Genomic DNA, 25,549 nt, shown 5'->3' on the forward strand with positions numbered 1-25,549 from the left:
TCTGCAAAAAGAGGCCTGGGGGCTGCAGCATGTCTTGAGGTTGCAGCCTTTGACCTGAAGCTTTGCTGTGCTATCCTGGAATCCCTGAGAAATGCATTCTGTACGTGTTCAGGGTGCTTATTTTATTACTCCACAGTTTCCCCTGATTCCTTCATGAAGTTAAGTAGGACCAGGTTTGAGGAACCTTCAGTCTGAGGGCCGCATTCCCTCCTGGCCAACCTTCTAGGGGCCACTTCCCAGTGGTGGGCAGGGCCAGAGGCAAAAGGGGGTGGAGCAATGGGTGTCACCTTTATTTCTACCTTCCAGTAGCACCTTAAAGACCAACTAAGTTAGTTCTTGGTATGAGCTTTCATGTGCATGCACACTTCTTCAGATACACAGTGTGTATCTGAAGAAGTGTGCATGCACATGAAAGCTCATACCAAGAACTAACTTAGTTGGTCTTTAAGGTGCTACTGGAAGGAAAAAATTTTTTTTTGTTTTGACTATGACAGACCAACACGGCTACCTATCTGTAACCTTTATTTCTGTACTGAAGGGGACATCTGTGCAAAAAGCACCATCCTAGTTGGGTGATGCAGTTCCAGCAAGGAAGGAAGCGCTCTAGGAGAGCAGAGAGCAGGGCTGGCAAGAGGTGGGGTCCAGGGAGAATCCCAGGGGCCTGGAGGGGCCACATGGCCTCTGGGCTGACTCCAAAAACTTTACATGCTTCTCCCACCGTTGATGGTGATGGCCGAGATCCAAGATCCTGCTCTGCTTGGACTGTGCTTGGTGGTGGGGCTTCCTGGTGTAATAGCCTTCGGTTCCCACAGTCCACTGACCCTGTTCCTTGTTCCCTTTCCGGAGATCCATTTATATGCTTCTTTCTGCCATGAACTCTGCCTCCTTTGGGGACCTTGGGAGGAGGGAGGGCTCTTCCTGTTTCCCTTAATGAAGAACAATAGCAGCTGTGACTCCCCCCATCCTCAGGCCTGCTGAATTCTAAAAATGGTCTTGTCCAGGGCTTTCCAAATGCTGCGTAACTCGCCCTGACCCTGCACCTCAGAGGTGCTTCTGGGAATGGGGGTTGTGTGCTCTGCAGCCAGTTCACCCTTTGCACACTCTGCACTTGAGTCCCACTTGACTTGCCCTGGAGATGTGAGCTCAAGCCCAGGGTGCCAAGATGTGTTATGTCTCTCAGTTAGTGCTGCAATCTGTAAATGATGGAAGAGTCAAATCTGAACCAGTCCCAGGAATCAGGGAGGATAAAAACAAAGCAGCCAATAGAGGAATGCCCTTGTAGCAGGGGTGGATAACCCTTTTCAGCCGGAGGGCCACATTGCCTTCCGGGGGCCGCATCCCAGTGGGGGGGGACCAAAGGCAAAAGTAGGTGTAGCAACAAGTGAATTTTAGCTTTATACTGTGGGCTAGTGTCTACACCCCCATCCCCTGCTGTTTATTCTCTGCCCTGGCAAGTGGGGGGCATGGTCAGAGGTCCAAGACAACAGTCCAGCCAGGCAGGAACCCTCAAGGATGGTGCAAAGCAGGGGTGGTCTTGGGCAGCCGCTAGTCCTGCTAGCTAGGGATGATCAGTCCAACAACAACTGGGGGACCCAAGTTTGAGAAAAGATGTTCTAGGGGGAGAGGGTGTGGCTGCGGTACAAACCCAATTGCCTCAGATAGAGCCTCAAAGGGCCACATTGTACAGACTTAGTGGGGCCACATTGTACACTTCTAGATAACACATCTCTGAAAAGGGTGGCGATGATTGTCAAAGGATACATCGCAACAATGGGGAGGGGGGGGTTAGTGTAGAAAAAAGATGTCTGGGCATGTGGAGGATAACAGAGGCTTATCAAAGGATGCATGGCCTGGAGAAAGTGAACCCCCCTCACCCCCCCTTTCATAACACTAGAATCAAGAATCCTGCAATGAAGCTGAAATGCTGGGAGATTCCAGGACAGAGGAAAGGAAGCACTGCTTCATGCATGTAAACTGGGAATTTGCTGCTGTAAGATATAGTGATCACCACCTACTTAGGCAAATTCACACAGCATGAAGCTATCAGTGCCCACTGTCTTGATGGCTGTATCTTACCTCCAGGAGAGACAGCATCCCTAGGAATGCCAGCCGGAGGAGACAACTGCTGCACTCACAGCCTGATGGTGGGTTTCTAAGGGGCACCTAGTTGCCCACTCTGGGAAATGGGGTGCTGGACCTGAAAGGCCTTGGCTTTCATCCCGGTTCTCATGTGAGCGTCACTACACAGAATTCACCATGTCTAGGTCCCTGCATGCACAGCGGGTCTCTCTGGTTGTGACAATCCGTCTCAGTGATCTACAACACCTGATTCTTTTTTATGTTCAGTGGAGAATACAGCAGCTAGTTCAAAAAAGGAATTGCCCTCCAACCCCAAAGGAAGATAATGGACCCGTTTTGACTTGCTTTCCCCAATCTGGGGTGGAGCCAGGCATAGCCAATGCCATGTCCTCAAATCTTGTGGTCTGCAACTCCATCATTCCTGCCCATTGGCTGTGCTGACAGGAACTGGTGGCAGCTGCCGTCCTCCCATGCGTCACATTGGCAACCTCTGCTTTGTGGCGCCTTGGAGTGAACCTGCTCTCCACCCCAAGTATTCGGGGGTCTGAGCAGGAAAATCAAAGTGGATTTTCTATTCTGTCCACTCCACAGTTAAGGCGCAGGCACACTCTAATCAGGAACTTCTCCTATGCAAACCCATTTGAAAGGAACAGGAACTGTGCCAGAATGCTGCTTTTGGAGAGGAAGTGGATTCTGCTCCAAGAAGGTATGCCCCATAATAATACGTTTGGTAGTCTTTAAGGTGCTACAATGCCTTTTGTTTTCAAGCTAGGGTTGCTAAAGTACCAGGGAAATGTGATTGGGTTGAGTTAATGAAGATTCACCTGTGGAGGATGCCCCAGAAAGACCAGCCAGCAACCATGAGCATCTTGATGTCCCCCTCAGTCCCACAACAGTCAACATTAGAACTCTGCTTCTGTGTCATTTGGTGGTCCTTGATGTCGTCCAGGATAAAGAAGTCCACATTTCTTCCTGTCTTGACTTACTGCATCTTTCCCCATGCTTTTCTGCTCTGTGTGTGTGTGTGTTGGGGGGGGTACCTTCCCTCGTCCCACATCAATGCTTATTTGGGGATTGTGACGCATGATGGGTGTGTTGTTTACTGATCCATTACCCGCCTCTGCAGCCTCCTCCTGTCTTCTTGGGAATTTCTGAAATAGAACTTGGCAATGGCCTAGTGGAGACCATTGGTGTAGCCTGGCATCTGAATGGTTGTTTCAGCTGCCAGCAAGTGGGATGTCTCTTCCGGCCTCCACCCCCACCCCCACCCCGGGATAAGTCAAGTTTTCCATAGGTCACTCACTCCCCGGCTTCTGGCTATTCCTAGCCATCTTGGGCTGAAGGTGCCAGGTTGGCCCAGTGGCATGTGAACCGGAAAGCCATTGGCGATGGCTGCCCCTGCCGTTGCATGCTCAACTGGATGTTTTGAGCGAGTGTTTGTAAGCCATAAGAGGGTGCTCTGTCCTGGCAATCTCTTGCTTCAACACAGACAACAGAACAGGCTCCTCTGCGACACGCAAGAGCAGCAGGCATACTTGGGGGACAGATTTCTTGCTGGATCAGGCCTCTGGCCCACCTAGTTCAGCCCTCTGTGCTCACACCGGCCAGCCGTATGCCTGTGGGAAGCCTGAAAAGCAGGACCTGAGCACAACAGCACTCTGCCCACATGGGATGCCAGGAGCGGCCTTCAGAGACGCCCTGCCTCCGACAGTGGAGGTGGGGCACAGCCACCGTGACCAGTAGCGATGGGTGTATGTGTTGTGCATGGAGCACCAAAGCCTTTGCTGCTGCTTCCTGCCTCCCACAGCTGCAGCCAGAGGCACCTGCTTCCCTCTGGCCAGTGGTTGGGCCAGACCTTCAGGGCAGCTGTGTCTATGCTGGGAAAGGGCCATAGCTCAGTGGCACAACACCTGCCTTCCAAGCAGAAGGTCCCAGGTTCAGTCCTGGCATCTCCAGGTAGGGTTGGCAGAGACTCCTGCCTGAAATCCTGTAGAGCCGCTGCCAGTCAGTGTAGACCGTGCTGAGCTAGATGGAACATGTAAGACAGCGTTCTGTGTTCTATGTTGTTTCTGTTCCCGATAAGGTTCCTTCCTAGTTGACACTTCACTTTTGTCAACCTGCACTGCAGCTTTTCCCTGAAGATAAAAAAGGAACACAGGAATCCTGGCTTTGAGACTCTGCTGGCATGAAGTGGTAGCCTCTGAACATGTACAGAGTGCCTTTCTCTCTTCTGTGAACTAGTAGCCAGCTTTTGGTTGGATTGAGGATCGGGAGTCTTCGCTTCTCCCCTTCCCTCCCATGCCGCCTTTCACAGCGCCTTGCATCCTTCCCAGAATTGATGGGGGGGGGGGGAGGCGTGAGTTTGGCCAGGCAAGGCTGCCTTTGCCAGAGACTGCAGAAGACGTGATCCATCTGCATTCCTGGTAGTGAGGTGGACTTAGCTCCCAGGGGCAGAGGAAGGTGTGGCTGCAGTTCCGACTCAGCTGGAAAAGGAAAACACGGCTGCTTTTTTGGAACTGTTAATTGTTTCGTTCTCTCCCCCCTGGTTCCTACACGCAGCTGACTCAGCGCTGGCCTCATTCGGAAGACAGGAAGTGGTTAAAAGCACAGGAAAGCCACAAGAAAGGGTATTTGACCAAGGGGGGAGGCTTCTTTGGGGAGAGTTGGATGGAAGGATTTGTGGTGAGTTGGCTGGGCTGCATTTCTAAGTCCTGGCAGAGTTTTCTGGTGTGGAGGGCCGTGGCTCTTGGCCTGGATCTCGGAGAACATTGCTGTTTCTTTCTTTTAAAATAGAGCCAGTGCAGGCTATTTTGCTTCCCCCATTCCACCCCCCTCCACACAGTTAGTGGATAATAAAACTGGGTGGAAACCTAGTTTAGATCCTCTATTCATCTACATAGTGGTTCGTGCAGCATGCCCACCCGTGGCCCTGGTGGTCAAAAAATCGGTGGTATTTTTCTTTTCTTGTTCAGCTGTACGCTTGAGGTGAAAAGGCAGATTTTGCACTGGCCTTTGCCCCCACAGCCTTCTGAAAGCTATTGGGCCCTGACCCAGCCTGCCCCCAGCTGAGACCCACACTTGGCTCTGCCCCCCAAAGACCAGCTAAACGGCAGCATTTTCACTTTTGTTAGTTGGTGGCTTTGTAGGCATAGAAATTGATGTTAATTGACACAACTTACTCATTAATTTCATTGTAGAAATTAGTTAGATACCAACCATATACAGAAATGTAGCAGGATGGCTGAAGGAAGCAGATCATTCAAAACGGACTTATTTTGCTACTTTATTTTTGGCAGTTGATATACTTTTCAGTCAATAGTGCCCTCTGGGTGGGTCTGCCATGAACTTACCAAGAATTATAGATTGTAGAGTTGGAAGGGACCCCCTGCGGTGCCTGTCAGACGGCCAGCCAAGCTCTGCTTAAAAGGGGCCTCAGACAACTGGCTCCCAGTCTTTGCTTTTTGCTGTCTGTGGACCTACCTTAAAGGGTTGTTGTGAGGATTAGCGAGGTAAATGTTTGTGAAGCAATTCTGAACACGGGTGGCATAGGTGTGGAGATGCTAAGTAGTGTTTTTAGGTCTGCAGTCTTCCCGTTTTACAGACTGCGCCCCTGAGGCTGGGGGGCAGGAGTGACTTTGCCAACCTTGCCTAGGGAATGACTGACAGAACATTTTAATGGGCCCTGTTCTTTACATTTATCCTTCCGACAACAGTGCTGTCAGGTGAGCCACAAATACCCCCAAATTACCCTGGTGCCTGAGTGGCTTGTGTCTGCACATGACCAAGCGCAAAGTGGATCCCAGGTTTTCTAGGTTCAAATACCTTGCTTTGCTCTGTAGGTATATATAGTTACTTTAATTTTAAATTAGCCCTAGGAGGTGGAGTGCCGTGAAAACTGGTTCTAGCCACCCCATGGGCTGTTACTCATCCCCGGCTTCTGATCTGTTAAGTGGGCATAATGATGCAGGCCGAACGGCTGTGGCTGTTGGGAGCCTTGGCAGGGCGCTTTGATGATATTAAAAAACCACGACGTCCTAATTGGCTTTGTGTGCCTGATGGGGGGAGGGGAGGGACGGGCCTCGGATTGTGGGTGGGCTCTCGGGGGCAGTTTTCTACCATGTTTTAACCGGCACACACTGCAGAGTCTTGCTGTGTGAGTCCTGCTGACCGGAGGGTCGTGTGGGGAGTTGACTTTGCTGCTTCCCTGTCTGGAATAATTTGAAGAGAAGGCAAACTGGCTTGCGAACAAGCAGAGCCAACAGACAGGTAGCCCCCAGACTCCTGCCGCCTTGGAAGGAAGCCAGTTTGGGAAGTGTGGCATGAAACTCTGCCCTTGGGAGGAGAGGGGGCAGCCAGCAAATCACATTACTGGGGACGAGGAGAGCAAGGACTCATTTTCTCCTCCAGCACATGTGCGCATGTGTGTGAGCACATGTGCGTAGTGGGAGCAGCACGCAAATATATAAATCACTGTGTCAGACGACAGCCATCTAATCCAATATTCTGTAAGCAGCTCGCCAGCTCTAGGAAGCTCACAGGCAAGGTTTGTGAAGGCGAAGATGTTTTGTGGGAAGGGGCCTGGCTCCTGGTTCGGGCCAGTGGCCCGTCCAGTCCAGCCCCCTCTTCTCACAATGGCTGACCACCAGGTGCCTCTGGGAGACCTGCAAGCAGGACCTGAGCCGAAGAGCACAGATACATAAGCCAGGCGCCAAATGGCTCCTTAAACCAGGGTTACAGTTGCCAAAATTGAATGTCTAGTTTCCACTTTGGGGCCAGACTGCTCAAAAGTCGTATTTTTCAATACAACTTTTTTGTTCCTGAATTTCTTTCTGATTGTGCAGATAAAATATCACAAATAGAATTCTAAAGGATGTGTTGCTAGTGTGTGAAAACAGACAAGATCCCCAGGCAGGCACCTCCAGGTAGTGGAGACGTCACCTGCCACCCTGGCACCTGGGCATCTTCACTTGGTCGCAAGTGGCCAATAGTCAGGTGCAAAATGCGCCCGGCACCTGACAGGTTTTGAACGCTGGCGACAATCGCTAGTGGTTGTGGATAGCCGCCTTCTTCATGAATTTGTCCACGTCCTCTTTTGTAGGAACCAATTTCCTACTTTTAACAATGTGGTTTCTCTGCTCTTTCTCCACAACACCTGATATTTGGAGGTATACTTCCTCTGTACATGGAGGTTTTGTGTTGTCCTCTTTGCTACTGATAGACCTATCCTGCAGGCAATGTTGGTATCCATTTAGTCTTGCTGCTGCCTTTTTGTGTGGATTGCCTGCTGCCGGCAGGATTTAATATGTGCGTGGAGGGGCACTTATTAGCCCCAGAAGCCTTTTCTCAGATTACACATGGGGAATTGAAACTGAGTCACTTGCATGCTGCCACTCAAGTTTGTGGCTGGGTGGGGATTTGAAGCCCCCCAAGACTATGAACCTGTGCAGAGTGCCTTTCCCTCACCATTGGGTAAAACCACAGCTGGTGCAGCAATTGCACATCGGGACCTTTGTGGCAGTGGAAGTCTTAAGTTGTGGTCTGCCTTGGCTCAGAACTAAGCTCTGGTGGCTGGCAAGGAGGATTAAACCCAGCATCTCAAGTTGGAGGCAAAATTTAGGAAGCTGTCTTATTCCATCAGTCTTACCTAGCTCAGTATCATCTACACTTGCTGGCAGTGACTTTCCAAGGTTTCAGATCTGGGAGAAGAGGAATGTTTTTGCCTGGCACTTACAGATATATAATGAAGGAGCCAGACAAGCCTGCCTGGGGAGAGCATTCCACAAGCAGGGAGCCACCGCAGAAAAGGCCCGTTCTTGTGCTGCCACCCTCTGGACCTCTCATGGAGGAGGGGCACCAAGAAGGGTCTCAGATGATGATCGCAGGGTCCAGGTCGGTTCATATGGGGAGAGGCAGTCCTTGAAGTATTGATTACCTACCACAGAACTATGGCACTCCCCCTAATCAAGTTTGGGGTGTTGCCAACCTGATGCCCTCCAGAGTTTGTTAGACTGCAATTCCCACCTGTCCCTCCCAACAACCTCTGGAGGGCACCAAGTTGGCAAAGGCTGGCCTAGAGTTTTGGGATTGGACTGGGGAGAGCTGAAATTAGCTGTCTTGTTCAGAACAATTTTCTGGATTTATAAAGTCCTGAAATGAAATAGTATACAATTACTTGGTTGGCTGGTTCTCAGCCTGGTCTCTCCATTCTCTCCTTCCTGTTGGGAATGTGAGTGTTCACGCTTGTTTGTAATTCTCCATCCTCCCCTCCTCTCCCAAGTCTTCCACTGTGCTTTGCTGGATGCTCAGCTTCTGATTTGGAGGGCTGCGCAGAGAGGGGCATCTGAGTCCCTGTCTGCACTTGTGTGCTTTAACCGTTTTCAGACTGTCATGGTTAACCAACCTGGGAAACATAATTCTGCAAGGGGTGGGGGAGAGCGCATTCTTGATGCCCTTGAAGATCTTGTCTACAAATCTCAAGCCAGGTAAGATTTAGAGGATCTCAGGCTGCTGCTGTTGGATTGGTCTAGCTATTGGCTATTCAGAGGCTGTATTCCAGATGTAGACAAATGCATTGGCTCAAGCGTGTGGGCTAGCCCTGCCCCTGAATGTCAGTTAGATTCAGAAGTGATGGGGTTTAAGTGCATTCTGCACATGCTCATGGGCTTCAGGTGGAGAAATGGGAAAGACTCAGAACAACTTAGGACATAGGAAGCTGCCTTTAACTGAGTCAGGCTGTTGATCTGTCTAGCCAGATTCTGAAAGGAATCCTTGATCAATACAAATTAAGCAGCAGCTGTTGCTCTGTTGCGCTTGGATGTGATTCACCCACAGGTGTGTGGCAGGAAGTTGTGCCGTGCTCTCCTTGGGAGAAGTGAATGCCTGTTTCTGCAGAACAGGAGTTTGAAAGTGACATTTTCTTGAAGAGGTGCTATCTGTGCAAATTGAGCCAGGTATTCTGGGCTTGCACAGCAAGAGACAGGTTGCTCCTTCAAAAATTGTGTCAGGGTTTTTTTGGGTGTTTCCCCCCAGAATCTAGTTTCTGTGTTTGAAGCCAGAAAAAGATTTCCCTGGGTTTGAGCACATGGCAGATCAAAAAGGATTTGGTTGATTCGGCCAACTCTATGATTCTATGTATCTACCTTGTTCTGCCTAATCCTACTGTAGAGAAGACCAGTTTAAATATGGGAAAAATGCCTTGCTACTCTTTTTGTTCCCAAGGTTAATATTCCATGGCGAACAAGTTGGAAAGAAAGCGATGAGGAACTTGTTCTATCAAATTAAGCCAGTGCTGTTCTGCACCGTTGGATGGCTTTTCTCTGAGGTGCCAATCCCATTCCAGCTGTGGTTATCAAACCCAAGAGCAAAATGTAGCAAGGAGGCTGTTAGCACAACAAATAATCTGGCCAAGCTGGGCCTGCAGGGAGCACAACAAGCCCACCAGCCATTTGACCCGAGGGAACGCTTAACAAGCGCTGTGGTTGGTTGGCTGGTGAAATTAAACCAGCAAATTATTATAGCAGTTAGGTTTTCTTTCTTGAGAAACATTACAAATATTTTTATGTCTTAGGACAACAATCAAAACTGCTGAATTATTAGTATACATTTATATCTCACCTTTCATACTCCTTCTCTTTATTATATCTTCACAACCCTGGGAGGGAGGTTGTGCTGAGAGATGGTTGGCTCAGGGTCGCACCCAGCAAGTGGTGTGGCTGGGTGGGATTTGAACCCGCTCCCCAGGCCCTGGTCCAGCACTCTAACCACCACACGGGCCACAGCATTTATTTCCCCGAGTGCCCAGGCTGCTTCTGGAGAATTTAGGGATAGGGTGACATGAGTGGGTTATTGAGTGGGATATGAATTGTGGGGTGTATGAAATGGTTTAATATAACTTGGGGTAATGCACGGGGGGAATGGAATTGATTCGGAGTAAGACATCTTGGGGAATTAATTATGGGTAAATGAACTGAAGAGGAGCTAATTCACACTCTGCCACTACAGTAGTTCAGTTTCCCCAAATTCTCCAGAAACACTCTGGGCACTTGGAAAAAGATCATGGCTTGTGGTGTGTGTATATTCACCTCACTCTTGACTCTGCTAAATAGTTTTGTGGTGGGGGCTGGCCTGCTTCTAAAGACAATTTGAGAAGAGGAGGTGGCGTGTGTGTGTGTGTGTGTGTGTGTGTGTGTGTGTGTGTGTGTGTAAAAAGCAGGTGTTTGACAACCAGCCTGATAGCCTCCACATGGGAATAATAGGAGTTGTGGTCCAAAGCCAATCACCCTAAGAAGCAAAACTTCTCCAACTCTGCAAAAGAAGCAGCTGCCCAAACTGCACCAAAAAACACAGAAGAGCACACATTGCTTGCACATTGACATTCACCAGCTGGAAGTGGTGGCTTGAAGGAGCCTTCACAGGTCATTCCCCGCTCCCCCGCTGCCTTTAAAAAGAAGGTCTTCTCGTCTGCCTCCAGCCTAGGAAATGCATTCATAACCTGCTGTTCCTCTGTCCGAATTCCCTAGCTTGAACTCTGCTCCCAAGGCTGAGAGTCTTGGTACACCTCAGATCAGAAACCATTATCAGCATCACAGCCTTAATGGGCACATTAGTGGTTACCTTTTTTAATGCTCTGGGGTATATTTCGCAATGACTCACTTTCAGGTCAGTGTCCTGTGATGTCCAGGAAACCCTTTTTATTGATATAGACACACAGGAAGTGGAATTTCAGAACTGGACAAGTGTATGAAGGGGGTGGTGATGTATATGTGCTGGGGGGGGGTTTCCTCCCATTTCGAGCCCCGGTTACTCACAGCCTGACTCATCCTGGCTGCCACGTGCTCCTTCCCTTCAAGCAGGAACCGATCATCACAGTACCTGAGTGGAAACTCTCTCAATGCCCCCTTTGTTCCCCTCTGCATCCTCTTTCCCTCCCCCTTCCTTTCCCACCATCCGATTCTGACACTGTTCATTCATAATTGAGGCCGCTGTAACCTTAGCCAGGCTAACCTCCTTCCTTCCATTGTTGTCAGGGCCCCTGACGGAGCGAGAGGAAGGCATCGCAGCAGGAGCCTCCTCGGACGGCAGCGGGAGAAGTGGGAGCCTTGCGTCCTGGTCACCATGGCCGCCAGCCCAGCCCTGGGCATGTGTTTCCTGGCCTCTGTAGTTCTGAGTGTGGGTGCCTCCTCGGTTAGCAACTGGTGGAACCTGGTGCCCCGGAAAACAGTCCCCTACAAAGGTGAGTCAAGTACGCCTTTCTTGGCCCAACCCGTATGCCAGGGTGAAAATGGAAGCTTGATAGATGTCCACTGTGTGCTTGCATATCCACAACAGAGACCTAGATAACATCTCCCTTAAGTGGGCAGTGAGGTTACAGGCTTTCCTCTCCCTTTCTGTTCTATTTTAAATGCATATTGGTGGCTTTATAGAAATAAAAAATGCATAGTGTTTATTTAAAAAAGCAGCGGCTGCCCCTGAAAAGCAGAGGGCCTTCTTGGTAGTGGCGCCCGCCCTGTGAAATGCCCTCCCATCAGATGTCAAGGAAATAAACAACTACAGTGGTATCTCGGGTTAAGAACTTAATTTGTTCTGGAGTTCCGTTCTTAACCTGAAACTGTTCTTAACCTGAGGTACCACTTTAGCTAATGGGGCCGGCCTCCCATTGCTGCCGCCGCACGATTTCTGTTCTCTTCCTGAAGCAAAGTTCTTAACCCGAGGTACTATTTCTGGGTTAGTGGAGTCTGTAATGTGGAAGCATCTGTAACCTGAAGCGTCTGTAACCTGAAGCGTCTGTGACCCGAGGTACCACTGTATCTGACTTTTAGAGGACATCTGAAGGTTTAGGGAAGTTTTAAATGTTTGATGTTTTATTGCTTTATTATTATTAATATTCTGTTTGAGCCGCCCAGAGTGGGTTGGGAAACTCAGTCAGGTGGACAGGGTATAAATAATAAATTATTATTATTATAATTATTATAAACAGTAATATTTTAAAACAAGGTTGTAATGGTGACCAGACTGAACAGGTGACTGTAACAGATGCTAAAGCTACAATGCAAAAGTGTCCAGTAGTTTTCTCTATAGCACATTTTAACTTTACAGATCTATTACTCTGGCCTAAAGTCTTACCCACTCTTTGGAAGACTCCAGATAAGACTTTTTCATGTCTGAAACCCTGTGTGAACTGGAAATGCACCTCTTTCTCCATTAAAAGGGTGGGCTGGCAGTGTTAATGACATGTGAGCTAATAACTTGGAGGTTCCCTCCCTTCCCCCACCCACTCTTTGAGCCTTGCCTCTTCCTTGCCCTGAGCCTAGTTTCAGAGGAGATGGAGACCGGTGCCTCTGGCATCACCCAGGTATCTGGTCTGCTTGGATTCTTCTGTTCTTTTCTCCTCTGAGCTTTTCCTTCAGCAAACTGCCTTGGATGGGCTGAGGGCTAGCCAGGACTTCAAAGGCAAACAGGCAGAGCAAAGGAACCCAGAGACAGAAAGCGGGTGTGAAGCGCAGCCAGGCAGCTCTTCACGGGGAGCTGATTTTTATATATTTAGGACGCCATCCAGCTAACACATCCCACCAGGGCAGAGATTTCCCCACCCACCCCTGCACCCTCCCCAGGTCTGATCTGGAGGGTTGGGGGAACCCCAGAACGGGTTTAGGGGGCACACAGGGGAGCGGGGTGTGTGTGTGTTTCTGTTGTGCAAGTGGAAATCCTTGTGGTAGGATGCTTATCTCCCCACTTCTTTTGGAAACAAACCATCATTTCTGTGCTACCCCTGTAACTAAGAATTAGGAACAGAGAAGACGACTTTGAAAAGCCAGTGTAAATATGTGAGCAGCCCACAGATTAAGATGTAAAGAGTTGTAGAAAAGCTCCAGGCAAATGTGGGTGGTGCTGTGGAAAGGGGCCTTGGAGGGAGAAAAGGTCTTCACTCTGTGCCTAAAAATACCACATTTGATCCCCAGGTGAGCTGCTCTGGAGAGGGCATTCCCTGAATGGGGCACCAAGACATCTCTGTCCCTGGCAGCTGCCCTGAGGCTGCCCCCCCAGCCCCCTCCTCCTCCCACTTCTTTTTAGGGTGAAGCCAAAGAAAGCAGGGCAGCGCCTTGGGCCTTGGGTGATCTGGGCTCCAAGGCAGGCAGGGACTCGGCAGAAGTTCTCAAGGGTTGTTGGTTAAGGGACTTTTGCCTCTAAGCCTTTTGACCCTCGTGGTATTTCCTTCTAACTTCAGACTGTGGCTGGGTAAGGGGTTGCTTCGTGAAGCTGCAGCCCAGATGGTGGAATCAGACCTTGGACTGAATTTGAGTCCTGGCTCTGCCTTAGTTTACTTGTTAAGGACCATTTTATACCATTGAATATATAAAAAAATCTCTACGACAATTAAAAACTATTAGTACAAACTACTAAAACAATTAAAGTTACTACCAAAGCAGTTAAAGCGAAAAACAAATGAGATAAAGCATTGTAATAGACTCAGGAGGAAGAGTCAGTGGCTTTACAAAAGCAACAATCTAGTTTTTACTGTTTTGAAAACTGGAACTTTATGCACCGCCCTGCCAACAGGAATCTTTCACCTCTAAGCTTCTAGTCCTGATGGCTGAAGTGGGAATACGTTTGAAAAAGTGACTGGAGCAGATGCTAAAGCTACAGTGCAAAAGAGTCAAGGTTTTTTGTTTTGTTTTTGGTTTTTTTTTGTCTTTCTTGAATGCAGTTTGGGCCTTGAATGGGAACCGTATGGGGTGGATGAAAGCAAGGACTGTGGATCAGGGTGACCTGGCAGAGTCACCTGGCTGGTTGGTGTGGTTACCCAGCCTTTTCATTAGATAGAGCTGCTCCTGCCCCTCCCTTGCAGCACATGTGGGGAGGAGGAGATGCCTAGAGTTTCCACCCAGCCAGAATTGTACAGGCCTGACCAGAATTCTGTCCTTTGGGCCATTTGCCAGAACCAGGAGAAGGCAAATGCCTGCCAAGTCAGTGCTTGCTGTTATTGTGCTCTAATCGTCACAGCGCCTGCCCATACGCCAAAGGGATTGGGGGGGTGCTGTGCTTGTTGGGTGTTGTACATGCACAGTGTGGGGGGACGGGGGACTCTGACCCAGAGCAAGAGGAACACGGAAGCAACTGCTGCATTTTGCAAGGCGTGCGTTGTAGTCTGTTTCAGAAGGCTGTGCTTATATGTTGGCAGGTCCCACTGCTGAAGGCTTGAGGCTCCTGCGTGATCTGCAACCTTGCCCTGGGGGATGCAGTACAATTGCCTCTCAAGTGGGGGGTTGCTTCCAAGGATTCTGCATGTGCCCAAACCCTTGGAGCTGCTTCCATGTGAGCAGCCCACAGCTTCCCTCCAGTCCCACACAAGCAAGGCAGAGAGTTAAGTCGCTTTAGGGCATCCCAGAGAGGCTCTTTGGCTGCTGGTTCTCTAGTGGGGCTCACAACTATTCTGCAAAGTTCCTTGCTGTTGGTGACTTCTGTTAGCACCAAATCTTCCAAGGCAGCCTTAGCAACTCTCCAGTTGCTTGTAAATCAAATCAAATCTTTATTATTAGGGTCAATGACCAGCATTGAACTAGATCTATTAAACTACAAGTCCCATCAGCCCCAGCTAGCACAGCCATATATGACACAGGGGCTGTTGGGGTTTTTAGTCCACAGCACCTGGAGATAACCAGGTTGCAGCAAGCACAGGGCCAGGTCAGGCTGCGCTGGGAGTTCAAAGCCACTTCCTTGTCCCTGGCTCAGAATGGAGACTTCTCCAAGAAGCCCGTCCCTTGATCCAACTGTTGACAACGAGGAAACCTTAAAAACCACAAGGAGTGCTGTGATCTGGTGGAACTTTGCATGTGGGTTTGACTGAGGCTCGCAAGCGAGCTGTTAATTAAGCTGGGGAGTTGGGGCAAGCAAACACTGTAAATTAAATGCAAAATAGGGAGGAGTTAGGCCAGCTAGAGGCAGAATCATAGAATCATAGAATCATAGAGTTGGAAGAGACCACAAGGGCCATCGAGTCCAACCCCCTGCCAAGCAGGAAACACCATCAGAGCACTCCTGACATATGGTTGTCAAGCCTCTGCTTAAAGACCTCCAAAGAAGGAGACTCCAAAGAAGGAGAAGCGGCTTGAATTGGAAATCCAGTTGTATGCTCATTTTTAAGAAGAACCCAGACTTGGAGAAGTCAGCTGATTTTGCGACTGGTGCCACTCCAGAGAGGGTCAGACGGAAACACTCATGGCTTAGGCTTCTTTGTGCACAACTGCAGTGCTGTGGGACCCTCTTTTGTGTGGCATGATCCCACATGGCTGTGGATGGCATCTGAAGGACCCATCCATGTGGCTGGGGCCCCATGTGTGGCTGTTTCCCTTGCCAGGGGTGCAGAGGGACAACTTGTGTAGGAAACACAGGAAGCTGCCTGTGTCAGACTATTGGTCCCCCTAGCTCAGTATTGCCTACACTGACTGGCAACAGCCCTCCAGAGTCTCAGACGGGAGACTCTCCCAGCCCTACCTGAAGACCTTGGGGAGTGAACCTGGGACCTTCGTGCAAAGCAGATGCTCTGCTGCAGAGCTGTGTCCCTGTGGCTTGCACAAAGGGTGGTGTGTCAACCACCTAAGGCAGAGGTTTTCAACCTTTTTAGGTCCACAGCTCCCTTCACCAACTACATTCTTTCTGCGGCACCCAGTGGGGCTCAGGAGCCCAGTTACAGAGCCAGCAGCCCCTCACCCCTTTTCAAACACCCTCCATTGTGGAGGGTTCCCTCAGCCTCCTCTCTTCTCCCCCCTCCTTGGGAGTCTTCTGGGCAGCCACAGCTGCTGCCCCAGGTCCCTGAACTGCCCCCCCGCCCCAAAGAGAGGTGCCTCCTCACACTGCCCTAGAAGCACCTTTCGCCTGGGGAGCTTGTAGCCAGGGCTGCTGCAACAAACAGCTGTGCAAGCCTTTGGGAGGCAGAGACATGAGAGGGCATCAGAGGAGGGAGGGAAGGAAAGAGGGACAGAGGCCAGTGTTGCCTGTGGCACCCGACCACCATTCAAGGCACCCCAGGGGCCCACGGTGCACGGGCTGAAAACCACTGACCTAAGTAAATAAATGAATTGAATTCTGCCTCGCCTCCAGTAGAATTCAAGGGTTCTGCTTGAGTCCATACAGTTTTCAGACAGTCTGTGCTCCTAGTACTGACTCCTGTAGCTTCAGCAAGGTTGTAGCCTCATGGGCCTTCAGGCCGTCATGCTGGCTCTGTGGGTTTTTTGTGGGTTTCTTTCCCCCCCCCCAGTGCTGTCATTCATTCGGATTGTGTGACCTGCACTGATCCTGCTTGATGGATCGGCAGAGTCTGTTTGGCTGGCAGATGGAAGCTGGGAATGGCTGTCAGAAAGTGCCCTGTGGGCCCCGTCAATCAGCGTTTGCACCAAGGCTGGAAGCAAGCAGCTCAGGATACACCCCATTTAAGATGATATTCGGTGCCATGCCTTCTTTGCAAACCAAACTTTATGCTCTTCAAAGTTCACTTTGGGGGGGTTTAACTTGGGGTGAAGGTATTTTTTGAGTCCACATTCCTTCGTGGGCAACCTTCCAAGGACCACTTGCCAACGGCAGAGAGAGTCGGAGGCAAAAGGGGGTGAATGAGACTCTGGCTTTGTGTACTGGGGTTTTTGTGTCAGCCAGGCTGAAGCCGGAGGTTTGTACCCACAGACACATCCCTCCATTCAGGCAAGCAAGAGGCATTATCAGAGTGCCTATTTTAACTCCTTTGATGTCCTTGCCTCCAGATGAAATGAAACCCAACGTGCACAATTGCATTGGCTCACACCCATCCCTTGTTCCCCTGGCTGCTCTCTTTCCGTTGCTCTGCCCACTTGGCGAAATTTAGACTGCAATATCTTGCTCAGGAGCCTCTTTTGTTTTTGCTTATCTTACTCTGTAAAGCATTGTCCGTATAGATGTTGAGGCATCATCATCATCAATAATAGTAATAAATAATGAACAAGAACCATAATACTAACCTATTAAAGAAACTCCTTTGGGGCAAGAAGACCCGAAAGTGCAGGGAGAAGAATGCAAAAGGGCAGCTCACCACTTGCCTTCCTCCTACCATCTTTTCCAAAGATGATTTTCTATTCAAACAGCAAACAGTAAAGGAGCATGTGCTTCCCAGATCAGCTTTTAGACCGTTTTGTTTCCCCCACTTCTTTTCCTTACGGGGGGGGGGGGGATGTGTGGTGTTCTAAAATTCACTGATGACCCCAAGTTAAGAGGCGCTGGCAGAGATGAGGATTGGAAGACGACCAAAGGGTGATACTGAGTGACCTCATAGGCTGGAGCAACGGAAGCTGGGAGGAAATTAATAGGGCCTTGTGTGAGGTGATGCACTCGTGGGCCGGTGGTGGGCTCTTGATCTGCTGCGGACTCGTCATCCAGAACTGACAGCGTAGGGAGAAGGACTTGGCAGGGGAACAGTGGTGGAGGAGGGGACTAAATCGCTTGATGACTCTCCTCTGAAGTGATGGGGCTGTAGTGCTGGCCAGTTCTGGAAGGTATTGAGATAATAAATAGCAGAAGCAGGACTGGGCTGTGACAGTTCATCCGCCTGAGCAGTTGACTGTGTGCTTGGACAGGAACTTTTCTGACAGCGCTGAGGATGCTAAGGGTCTAGCCTCAGGCCATCTGTATGTTCCTTTCCCAGCAGGATTTTTTTTTGGGGGGGGGGGCTTTTCCATTCTGCACGGTTTTGTTGGTGCCTCTAAAATATTTCCTCCCCCAGCTAATGACTATAAAGCTTCATATGCCTTTTTGAGTTGGACCAGGATTAACTGAGAGCTGGTAGGTGTGTTATTGAGACCTGAGCGCAGGCACACCATGGGGCAGTTCTGTTTCCTCTCTCCTTTCTGTCGCTATAATATGCCATGGGCTCCAGAGGTCACTGTGGGCCAGACCTAGGCAAGGGCATAAGCCCTTCCTCCTCTATTCATGCCCCTGCCCTATCTTCAGCCATTGTTCTTCTTCAGAGAAATGGTTATGCAATAATATCTGTGTTACTGAGTAGTATATACAGAGCTCCTTTATCTCCCCCCCCCAAACTGCATGCTGCTGAACATTAGCAGATTCAGGTCCGACATAAGAAAAATACTTCTTGACATAGCACATAGTTAAATTATGGAATTTGCTCTCAGAAGAAGTAGCGCTGGCCACCTCCTTGGACGGCTTTAAGAGAGTATTAGACCCATTAATGGAGGAAAAGGCTGCCAGTAGCTACCAGCCACAATGCCTGTGCCCTATGAGAGGCAGTGTACCTCAAAATGCCGGAGGGCTGTGACACTCAAGTCCTGCCTGTGGCTCCCCAGGGAGGCGTCTGCTTGGCCACAGTGAGACCAGGATGCTGACCCGATTGGCACAGCCTCTTCTGAAGTTCTTAACTGCAGCCTGTCCCAGGTACTGCTCATATCACAGTAAAATTAGGAAAGGAAGACCCATTTGGGAAGGTTAGTAAAACACGACAGAAGAGCCTTTTAAGAGCAGTCCTTTGGCTGCATACAATAGCTTGCTTGATTTGATCCAGGAATCAAGATATATTGGTTTAAAAAACGGAACACACTTTTAGAGCAATATATTCTGTATGAAGAACATACAGAAGATAGATCTGGATCCAGATCTCTGGGTGGCTTGCGGTAGGTTGGCAAGATTTCTAATGGTATAAGCAGCAACAAAGTGGCCCCTCCCCCAAATTATACTGTTTAAATGGTGAGAGCTGGGTGTTGGGGGGCAGTGACCAGGGGTGGATTTTGTGTCTGGAAGGACTCTGAACACCCAGTTCTGATGCTCAAAATCAAGTCCCTGGGCTCAGAATTATTTAATTCAAAGTGCATGTCTTTTGCACCAGACTCCAGGTGCTGGGATTTGGGGTTTTCAGTAAAAACAAAGTAGGCAGATCCTGCACGTCATCAAGCCTGCCCATCCCAGTTGTGGATATGAAACATTAATGGCCATATGGACAAGACCATTGCTGGGATCTTAGCCTTAAAGAAAAGCTGTGGCATCTTGATGTTTAACACCTGGAAAGGTCAAGCCTGAGAAGCTGCACTTATAAACACACAGGGTGGTCTTGTCTTATTTCACTGCAGTTTTGCGCTCCAGTCCATCAGGAAATGGTAGAAATCACAGCCTTTTTGTTAAAACATTAAGCAATGTTGATGGTGTTGCTGCTGCTCACTTTCATAAAAAAAAAATCCAAACTATGTTGCCTGCTGCAAAGATGCTTATTGTGCAACATTAGAAGTCTCTTCCGACCATTGAGACAGATTGGATTAATAAACAACGGGATGTTTTGATAATGGCTAGGTTGATGCAACAGATCTGAACTAAATATGGAAGCCTGGGGGTGGGAGCTTTATGGCAGATTTGGGCCCCAGGATCAGGGAACACTTGCAGACTTAATTGCATATCTGCAAGATGACCCCCTCCAGCCCCTCAGGATTCAACCAACTCATTTTTCTTCTGGATGGGTAGACCAGGTCTACAGTATTTCATTTCAGAAGTGGAAGGTGCTTTTTAAATAATAATAATAATAATAATAATAATAATAATAATAATAATAATATAATCCTTTCCTCAACAAAAAAACCACCTAGCGCAGGCATGTACAAAGTTCATTTTGTGAGCCTAATTTGGCCCTCTGGTCGATTTAATCCGGCCCCCGTGGCAGTTTATTTCCTGCAGCAAAAGCCCTATAATCCTTAAAAAAAGCTCAACAACTTTTTTTTTTTTTATAATTAATTTTTATTCAAATTTATAATAACCAATCCAATTACAATTTAACATCCAATTTAACTTATACATCTTATAGACTTCCATCAACCTATCTGACAATTTCCATATTTTTCACAACATTTCACATTCCTTAACTTGTGTTGCACTTTAACAGTCCTTATTTTATCTTTCCTTTTAAACAACATTCCTTACTATTCTCTTCACAAAGCTTCCTGAAATCCAACAAGCGTTATTTCCTGATCACACACAGTTTTGATATACTCTGTAAATTTGTTCCAGTCCTCGGTGAACCTCTGATCGCGTTGGTCTCTAATTTTACATGTTAATTTATCCATCTCTGCGTATTCCATCAGTTTCATTCTCCATTCCTCCCTCGTTGGCATTTCTTCCTGTTTCCATTTTTGGGCCATCAAGATTCTGGCAGCTGTAACTGCATATCTAAATAGTTTCACATCTTTCTTTTCAACATCATTGCCTAGTATGCCTAATAACAATGCTTCTGGTTTCTTTACAAACGTGTATCTCATCATTTTTTTCATCTCGTTATAAATCATTTCCCAGAAGCTTTTCACTTTCTTGCATTCCCACCACATGTGATAAAATGTTCCTTCTTTCTCCTGACATTTCCAACATTTATTACTAACTTTAAACATCTTACCTAATTTCACTGGAGTTATATACCATCTGTATAACATTTTCATCACATTCTCTTTTATCGTGGTACATGCGGTGAATTTCATTCCCTCTTTCCATAACCTTATCCAATCATCAAATTGTATATTGTAACCAAAATCTTTAGCCCATTGAATCATTGCCGTTTTAACTTCCTCATCTTTTGTATGCCATTCAAGTAATAGTTTGTACATTTTTGACAATACTTTTACATCACTATTCAAAATTTCTTGCTGAAACTTTGATTTTTTTCCTGAGTAACCTTTCTCCCGCATCTCTTTTTTAAACATTGCATTCAATTGAAAATAATGCAGCCAATCATACACTTTTTCTTTAACCTCTTCATATGGTTTCAAATTCCATTTATCACCTTCTTTGATTATTAAATTTTCATATGTAATCCAATCTCCTGTCATATTGACTTTTTTCGTGCTCATTATCTCCAGTGGGGATAACCACATTGGTGTTTTCGACTCAACAACTTTGGTTGGCCCTCACTCATCAAATCCAGCCGTCTCTGAAAAAAGTTTGGCCACCCCTGACCTAGCGCTTTGGAGAGAGAGCTTCTAGCTCAGCTTGACTTCATCTGTGCTAGTTTTTGCATAGACCTGTTTTATTTCCCCTCGCTTGCACTTTCCCCCCTCGTTGGGGACTCTGCCCTATCATTCGGCAACACTCACCTGAATATTCCTGCCCTACCAGGTTAGATCTTAACAATTTAATATTTTGATTAAGCCTGTGTGTGAAATAATATGTAAAATGGGGAGGTGAGAGGTGAATTGCGATTCCCAATGAGAGCCAGGGTGGTGTAGAGGTTAGAGTGTCAGGCGAGGACTTGGGAGACCAGGGTTCGAATCTCCACTCGTTCCTGTAGATCACTGGTTGGCCTTCGGCCTGTCTCTCTGCCCCTCAACCTATCCTACCTAACAGGGCAGTTGTGGGGATTGACTGAGGAGGGGAAGAGCCATGGGTGACACCTCAAGTTCCTTGGAGAACATAAATAACATAAATATTTATATTTATCTCTTCTTTTATTGTTGCATTACATAAAAATGTATAGTAAAAAGCGCTCTACGTGGGGCTACCTTTGAAGGTGGCTCGGAAACTGCAACTAATCCAGAATGCGGCAGCTAGACTGGTGACTGGGAGCAGCCGCCGAGACCACATAACACCGGTCTTGAAAGACCTACATTGGCTCCCAGTACGTTTCCGAGCACAATTCAAAGTGTTGGTGCTGACCTTTAAAGCCCTAAACGGCCTCGGTCCAGTATACCTGAAGGAGCGTCTCCACCCTCATCATTCTGCCCAGACGCTGAGGTCCAGCGCCGAGGGCCTTCTGGCGGTTCCCTCATTGCGAGAAGCAAAGCTACAGGGAACCAGGCAGAGGGCCTTCTCGGTAGTGGCGCCCGCCCTGTGGAACGCCCTTCCAGCAGATGTCAAAGCGATAAACAACTACCTGACATTCAGAAGACATCTTAAGGCAGCCCTGTTCAGGGAAGTTTTTAATCTGTGATATTTTAGTGTATTTTTGGTTTCTATGGAAGCCGCCCAGAGTGGCTGGGGAAACCCAGCCAGATGGGCGGGGTACAAATAATAAATTATTATTATTATTATTATTATTATTATTATTATTATTATTATAGTGGCCACTGTGCTTAAGTGGAAAGCAGTTCTGGAAGGCTGAACCCCCATTTTTTGCAGTCTCAACCCCCCTCACTGCTGCAGTCACCCAACCCTCCGAAGAGCTGCTCCTGGAGCCTGAGTGAACCCTCTGCAACAGTAAACAAGGGGATGGGGAAGGAGTGGAAGCTGGGTGCTTCTTCCTGTGAGTGCAAACCACAATTGGATATGACCCATGGTAGTTTCCTTTGAAAAAGAAAGAAGGCATGTGAGTAGCAAAGGTAGGGGGGGCTGCTGCTGCCTCCCCACTTTCTGTGCTGAAGTAAGAATCTTGTCCTCGTAGCTGATCCAGTCTGGCCTGGAGTTTTTCCTCTGCTCCTTCCAAAAAAGCTCTTGCTCCTCCTTGCGCTCTGGAGCCCAGGCTGCCTCAAAGGGGTGCAGAGTGTTTGGGCATCCTTACTGCCCACCTCTCACCAAGAGGCACCTGGTTGGCCATGTGAGAGCAGGATGATGGGCCAGATGGGCCTTGGACCGGATTCTGCAGGGCTCTTCCTAGGTTATTCTTATTGGAAATAGGCCTGCCCTTGTTGGACTTCTGGATTTGTTGTTTGAAGATTACAGTCCTACCCTTACTTCTCAAACGTTTTGGCTCCCAAACGACCGAAACCCGGAAGTGACTGTTCTGGTTTTCGAACGTTCTTTGGGGGGCTTCTGCGGCTTCCAATTTGCTGCAGAAGCTTCCTGCAGCCAATTAGAAGCCGTGCTTTGATTTTTGAACGCTTTGGAAGTCGAACGGACTTCCGGAACGGATTCTGTTCAACTTCCAAGGTATGACCGTATATTAGTGTGGGGAGGGGGGTGTTATTATATTTTATGCATTAGGTTTGTTATATTATACTCTGCTCCACAGGGATTAAATTTAATGAAGAGTGAGCTAGAAGTTCATAGAATAAAAATAAATTATTTAAATCAGGACTAACTCTCATTTGCTTGTGAGTAAGAGCTCCCCAGTGAAATATAGTGTTACTCTACTTCCAAATAAATAGTGGCAGGATCAGGCTCTCAAAGGATTCAAGCTGTCCTGGTCCTGGGGAGAGGAAGCGGAGCCGCCTTCTTTGAAGCATCGCCTTGTCTGTTGAATTAGGACTGTGCCACTGGACCTTGTTTTCTCTCAAGGCTTTGGTGCTGTGTTTGTGAGACGAAAGATGGGAGTTACTTTGCTTTGGTTTCGCCCCTGCCTGAGTGGTGGAGAATGACTCCTGTTTCAGATACAAGGGCATATAATTCTATTTTATTCACTCGATTTGCTTCTTACATGCTGTGTGTTGAGTGTGGCAACTGCTTCTGTGACAAGGATTTGAAACTTCTTAATGTGATGTCTGCACCGTCCCATTCACACATGCAGGTCATCAAGTGGTGAATGTGCATGTGTGAACCAGGCTCGAGGCAGGTCTTAATTGCATGCTGAAGTGGCTAATGGAGCTCTACAACTGAAGGCTGGAAATAATTCCCCCCTCTCCTTTTGTCAGACGGATTTGTGATATCTATACACTTAAACACATCTTAAATCTTCAGTCTTTCCCCTCCCATCTGTAGTATGAAGGTAAAGGTAAAGGGACCCCTGACCATTAGGTCCAGTCGTGACAGACTCTGGGGTTGTGGCGCTCATCTCACTTTATTGGCCGAGGGAGCTGGTGTGCGGCTTCCAGATCATGTGGCCAGCATGACTAAGCTGCTTCTGGCAAACCAGAGCAGCGCACGGAAACTCCGTTTACCTTCCCGCCGGAGTGGTACCTATTTATCTGCTTGCACTTTGACGTGCTTTTGAACTGTTAGGTTGGCAGGAGCAGGGACCGAGCAATGGGAGCTCACTCCGTCGCGGGGATTCAAACCACCGACCTTCCAATCGGCAAGCCCTAGGCTCTGTGGTTTAACCCACAGCGCCACCTGCGTCCCAAGTATGACAGTATGAGTATACAAATACTGGTTTTATTTCCATTTTAATGAACAATCGAAAGCACTAAATGTTTCTTAATATGTTTTTAAAGAATCCCACTGCAGAGTCTTAGAGATGAGGCTCCATGCCATAGGCTGCTTCAGGGTTCCCTAGCCTATTGGATGCTCATAATACCTTCCAAGCAAAATACCTATAATGACCCCCCCCAAAAAAAAAAAACACACACGTAAAACACAGAGAAATAAAGCAAGCATCAACTCCTCCAAAAAGACAGAGGCTGCAGCATCACCAAACAAGCAAAAACAAAAAGAAACCTCTAAATGTTGTAAATTGAGAAGGCTTGGGGCAGGGGGTCCGGGACAGTCACTAGGTGAGGAGACTGAAGGTGCCACGGTGTGTGGGCTCCTCCAGGGCTCCTCTGTCCTCAGAGTGTTTGTGCCCCCACCACACTTCCTTTTCCTTTCCTTTTTATGAGGCCACAGCCTTGTCATGAATAAAAGAACCTGGCTTCAATCCAGAATACTTCATTCCCCAAAGTTGCAAGCAAGCTTCTAGATCTCATGGTTTCTAAAAGAGGAAGGCTCTGGGAGTCGTGGAAGGGGCTCGGGCCTTTTCTACACCTCCCAGTGCTGTTGAGAACATGAGAAGAGCCTGGATGCCAGATCAGACCAAAGGTCCTTCTAGTCCTTTTCCCACCGTGGCCAACCAGATGCCCCAATGGGGAGCCCTGAGTGCTGCCCGGGCGCCTGTGCTCTGCCTGCCGTCACGGCCTCACAAGTTGGGGCAGAGAGCTTAACTGGCATGAGTAGTGTGGAGGTTTGGAACAATCTGAACAGTTCTGCCAGACAGCGTTCGCCTCCTGTCAAATAAATCTTGCTTTTTATTAGATGCAATAAGTGGAGAGCACCCTCCTCTTCTAGATGAACCTGCAGAACACGGTTTTCCTGAGATTTGCCAGCTTGTCGGGCAACGCGCCAGCATCTCTGCCTCTCTTTCTTTGGCACCTTTGGGCTGGAGGTTTGCCCTAGGATTGGCTCTAATAGAGGGAGCTGTGGGCACCTGGAGAGTGCGTGGTCTCACCTGCTGGGCTCTCCTGAGACAATTGCCAGCGGTTGCTGCAAACACCTGATAATGATCTCATGCTCTGTTTGCAGCTCAGACAGAGTCCTTGGGGACCTCTTCTTCCTGCTAGCAATGCTGCCTTCCCTTATGTCATCCTTTGCCATAGGGATGCGGGGGGAGGCTTGGGCCAGCGCCTGGCAATAGTCTTTATCCCCTTGTGGCAACCCAGTCTATTTTAGGTCCAAACGTAAGAGGTAGCTTGTGAGGTTTTTGTTTTATACGGTGAATGACTTACTCTGTGACTGCAGCCATGCTGTGAACTGCTGCATTTCTCCTCTCTCCAAAGAGTCTGGTCTATTTTGGAGAATCCCAGGTTTCGTTTACATTAAGGAACAAGTTTCTAGTCCACGTGAA

General features: G+C 48.3%; 1 protein-coding gene across 3 annotated transcripts in view; it reads left to right on the forward strand.

Moving 5' to 3' along the window:
- SEMA4C (semaphorin 4C) overlaps positions 1 to 25,549 on the forward strand; it is a 61,810-nt gene that overhangs the window by 10,677 nt on the left and 25,584 nt on the right. For all 3 annotated transcript variants that reach the window (XR_014551802.1, XM_083629355.1, XM_083629354.1), the window contains exon 2: positions 11,106 to 11,311. Coding sequence is in view for 2 of the 3 variants with exons in the window: in XM_083629355.1 (XP_083485481.1) it covers positions 11,194 to 11,311 (118 nt within the window). In the remaining variant the exon portion in view is untranslated. The remainder of the gene's footprint in view (positions 1 to 11,105; positions 11,312 to 25,549) is intronic.

Source organism: Podarcis filfolensis (genome assembly GCF_964270895.1).
Source record: "Podarcis filfolensis genome assembly, chromosome: 8".
Classification (NCBI taxonomy): Eukaryota; Metazoa; Chordata; class Lepidosauria; order Squamata; family Lacertidae; genus Podarcis; species Podarcis filfolensis.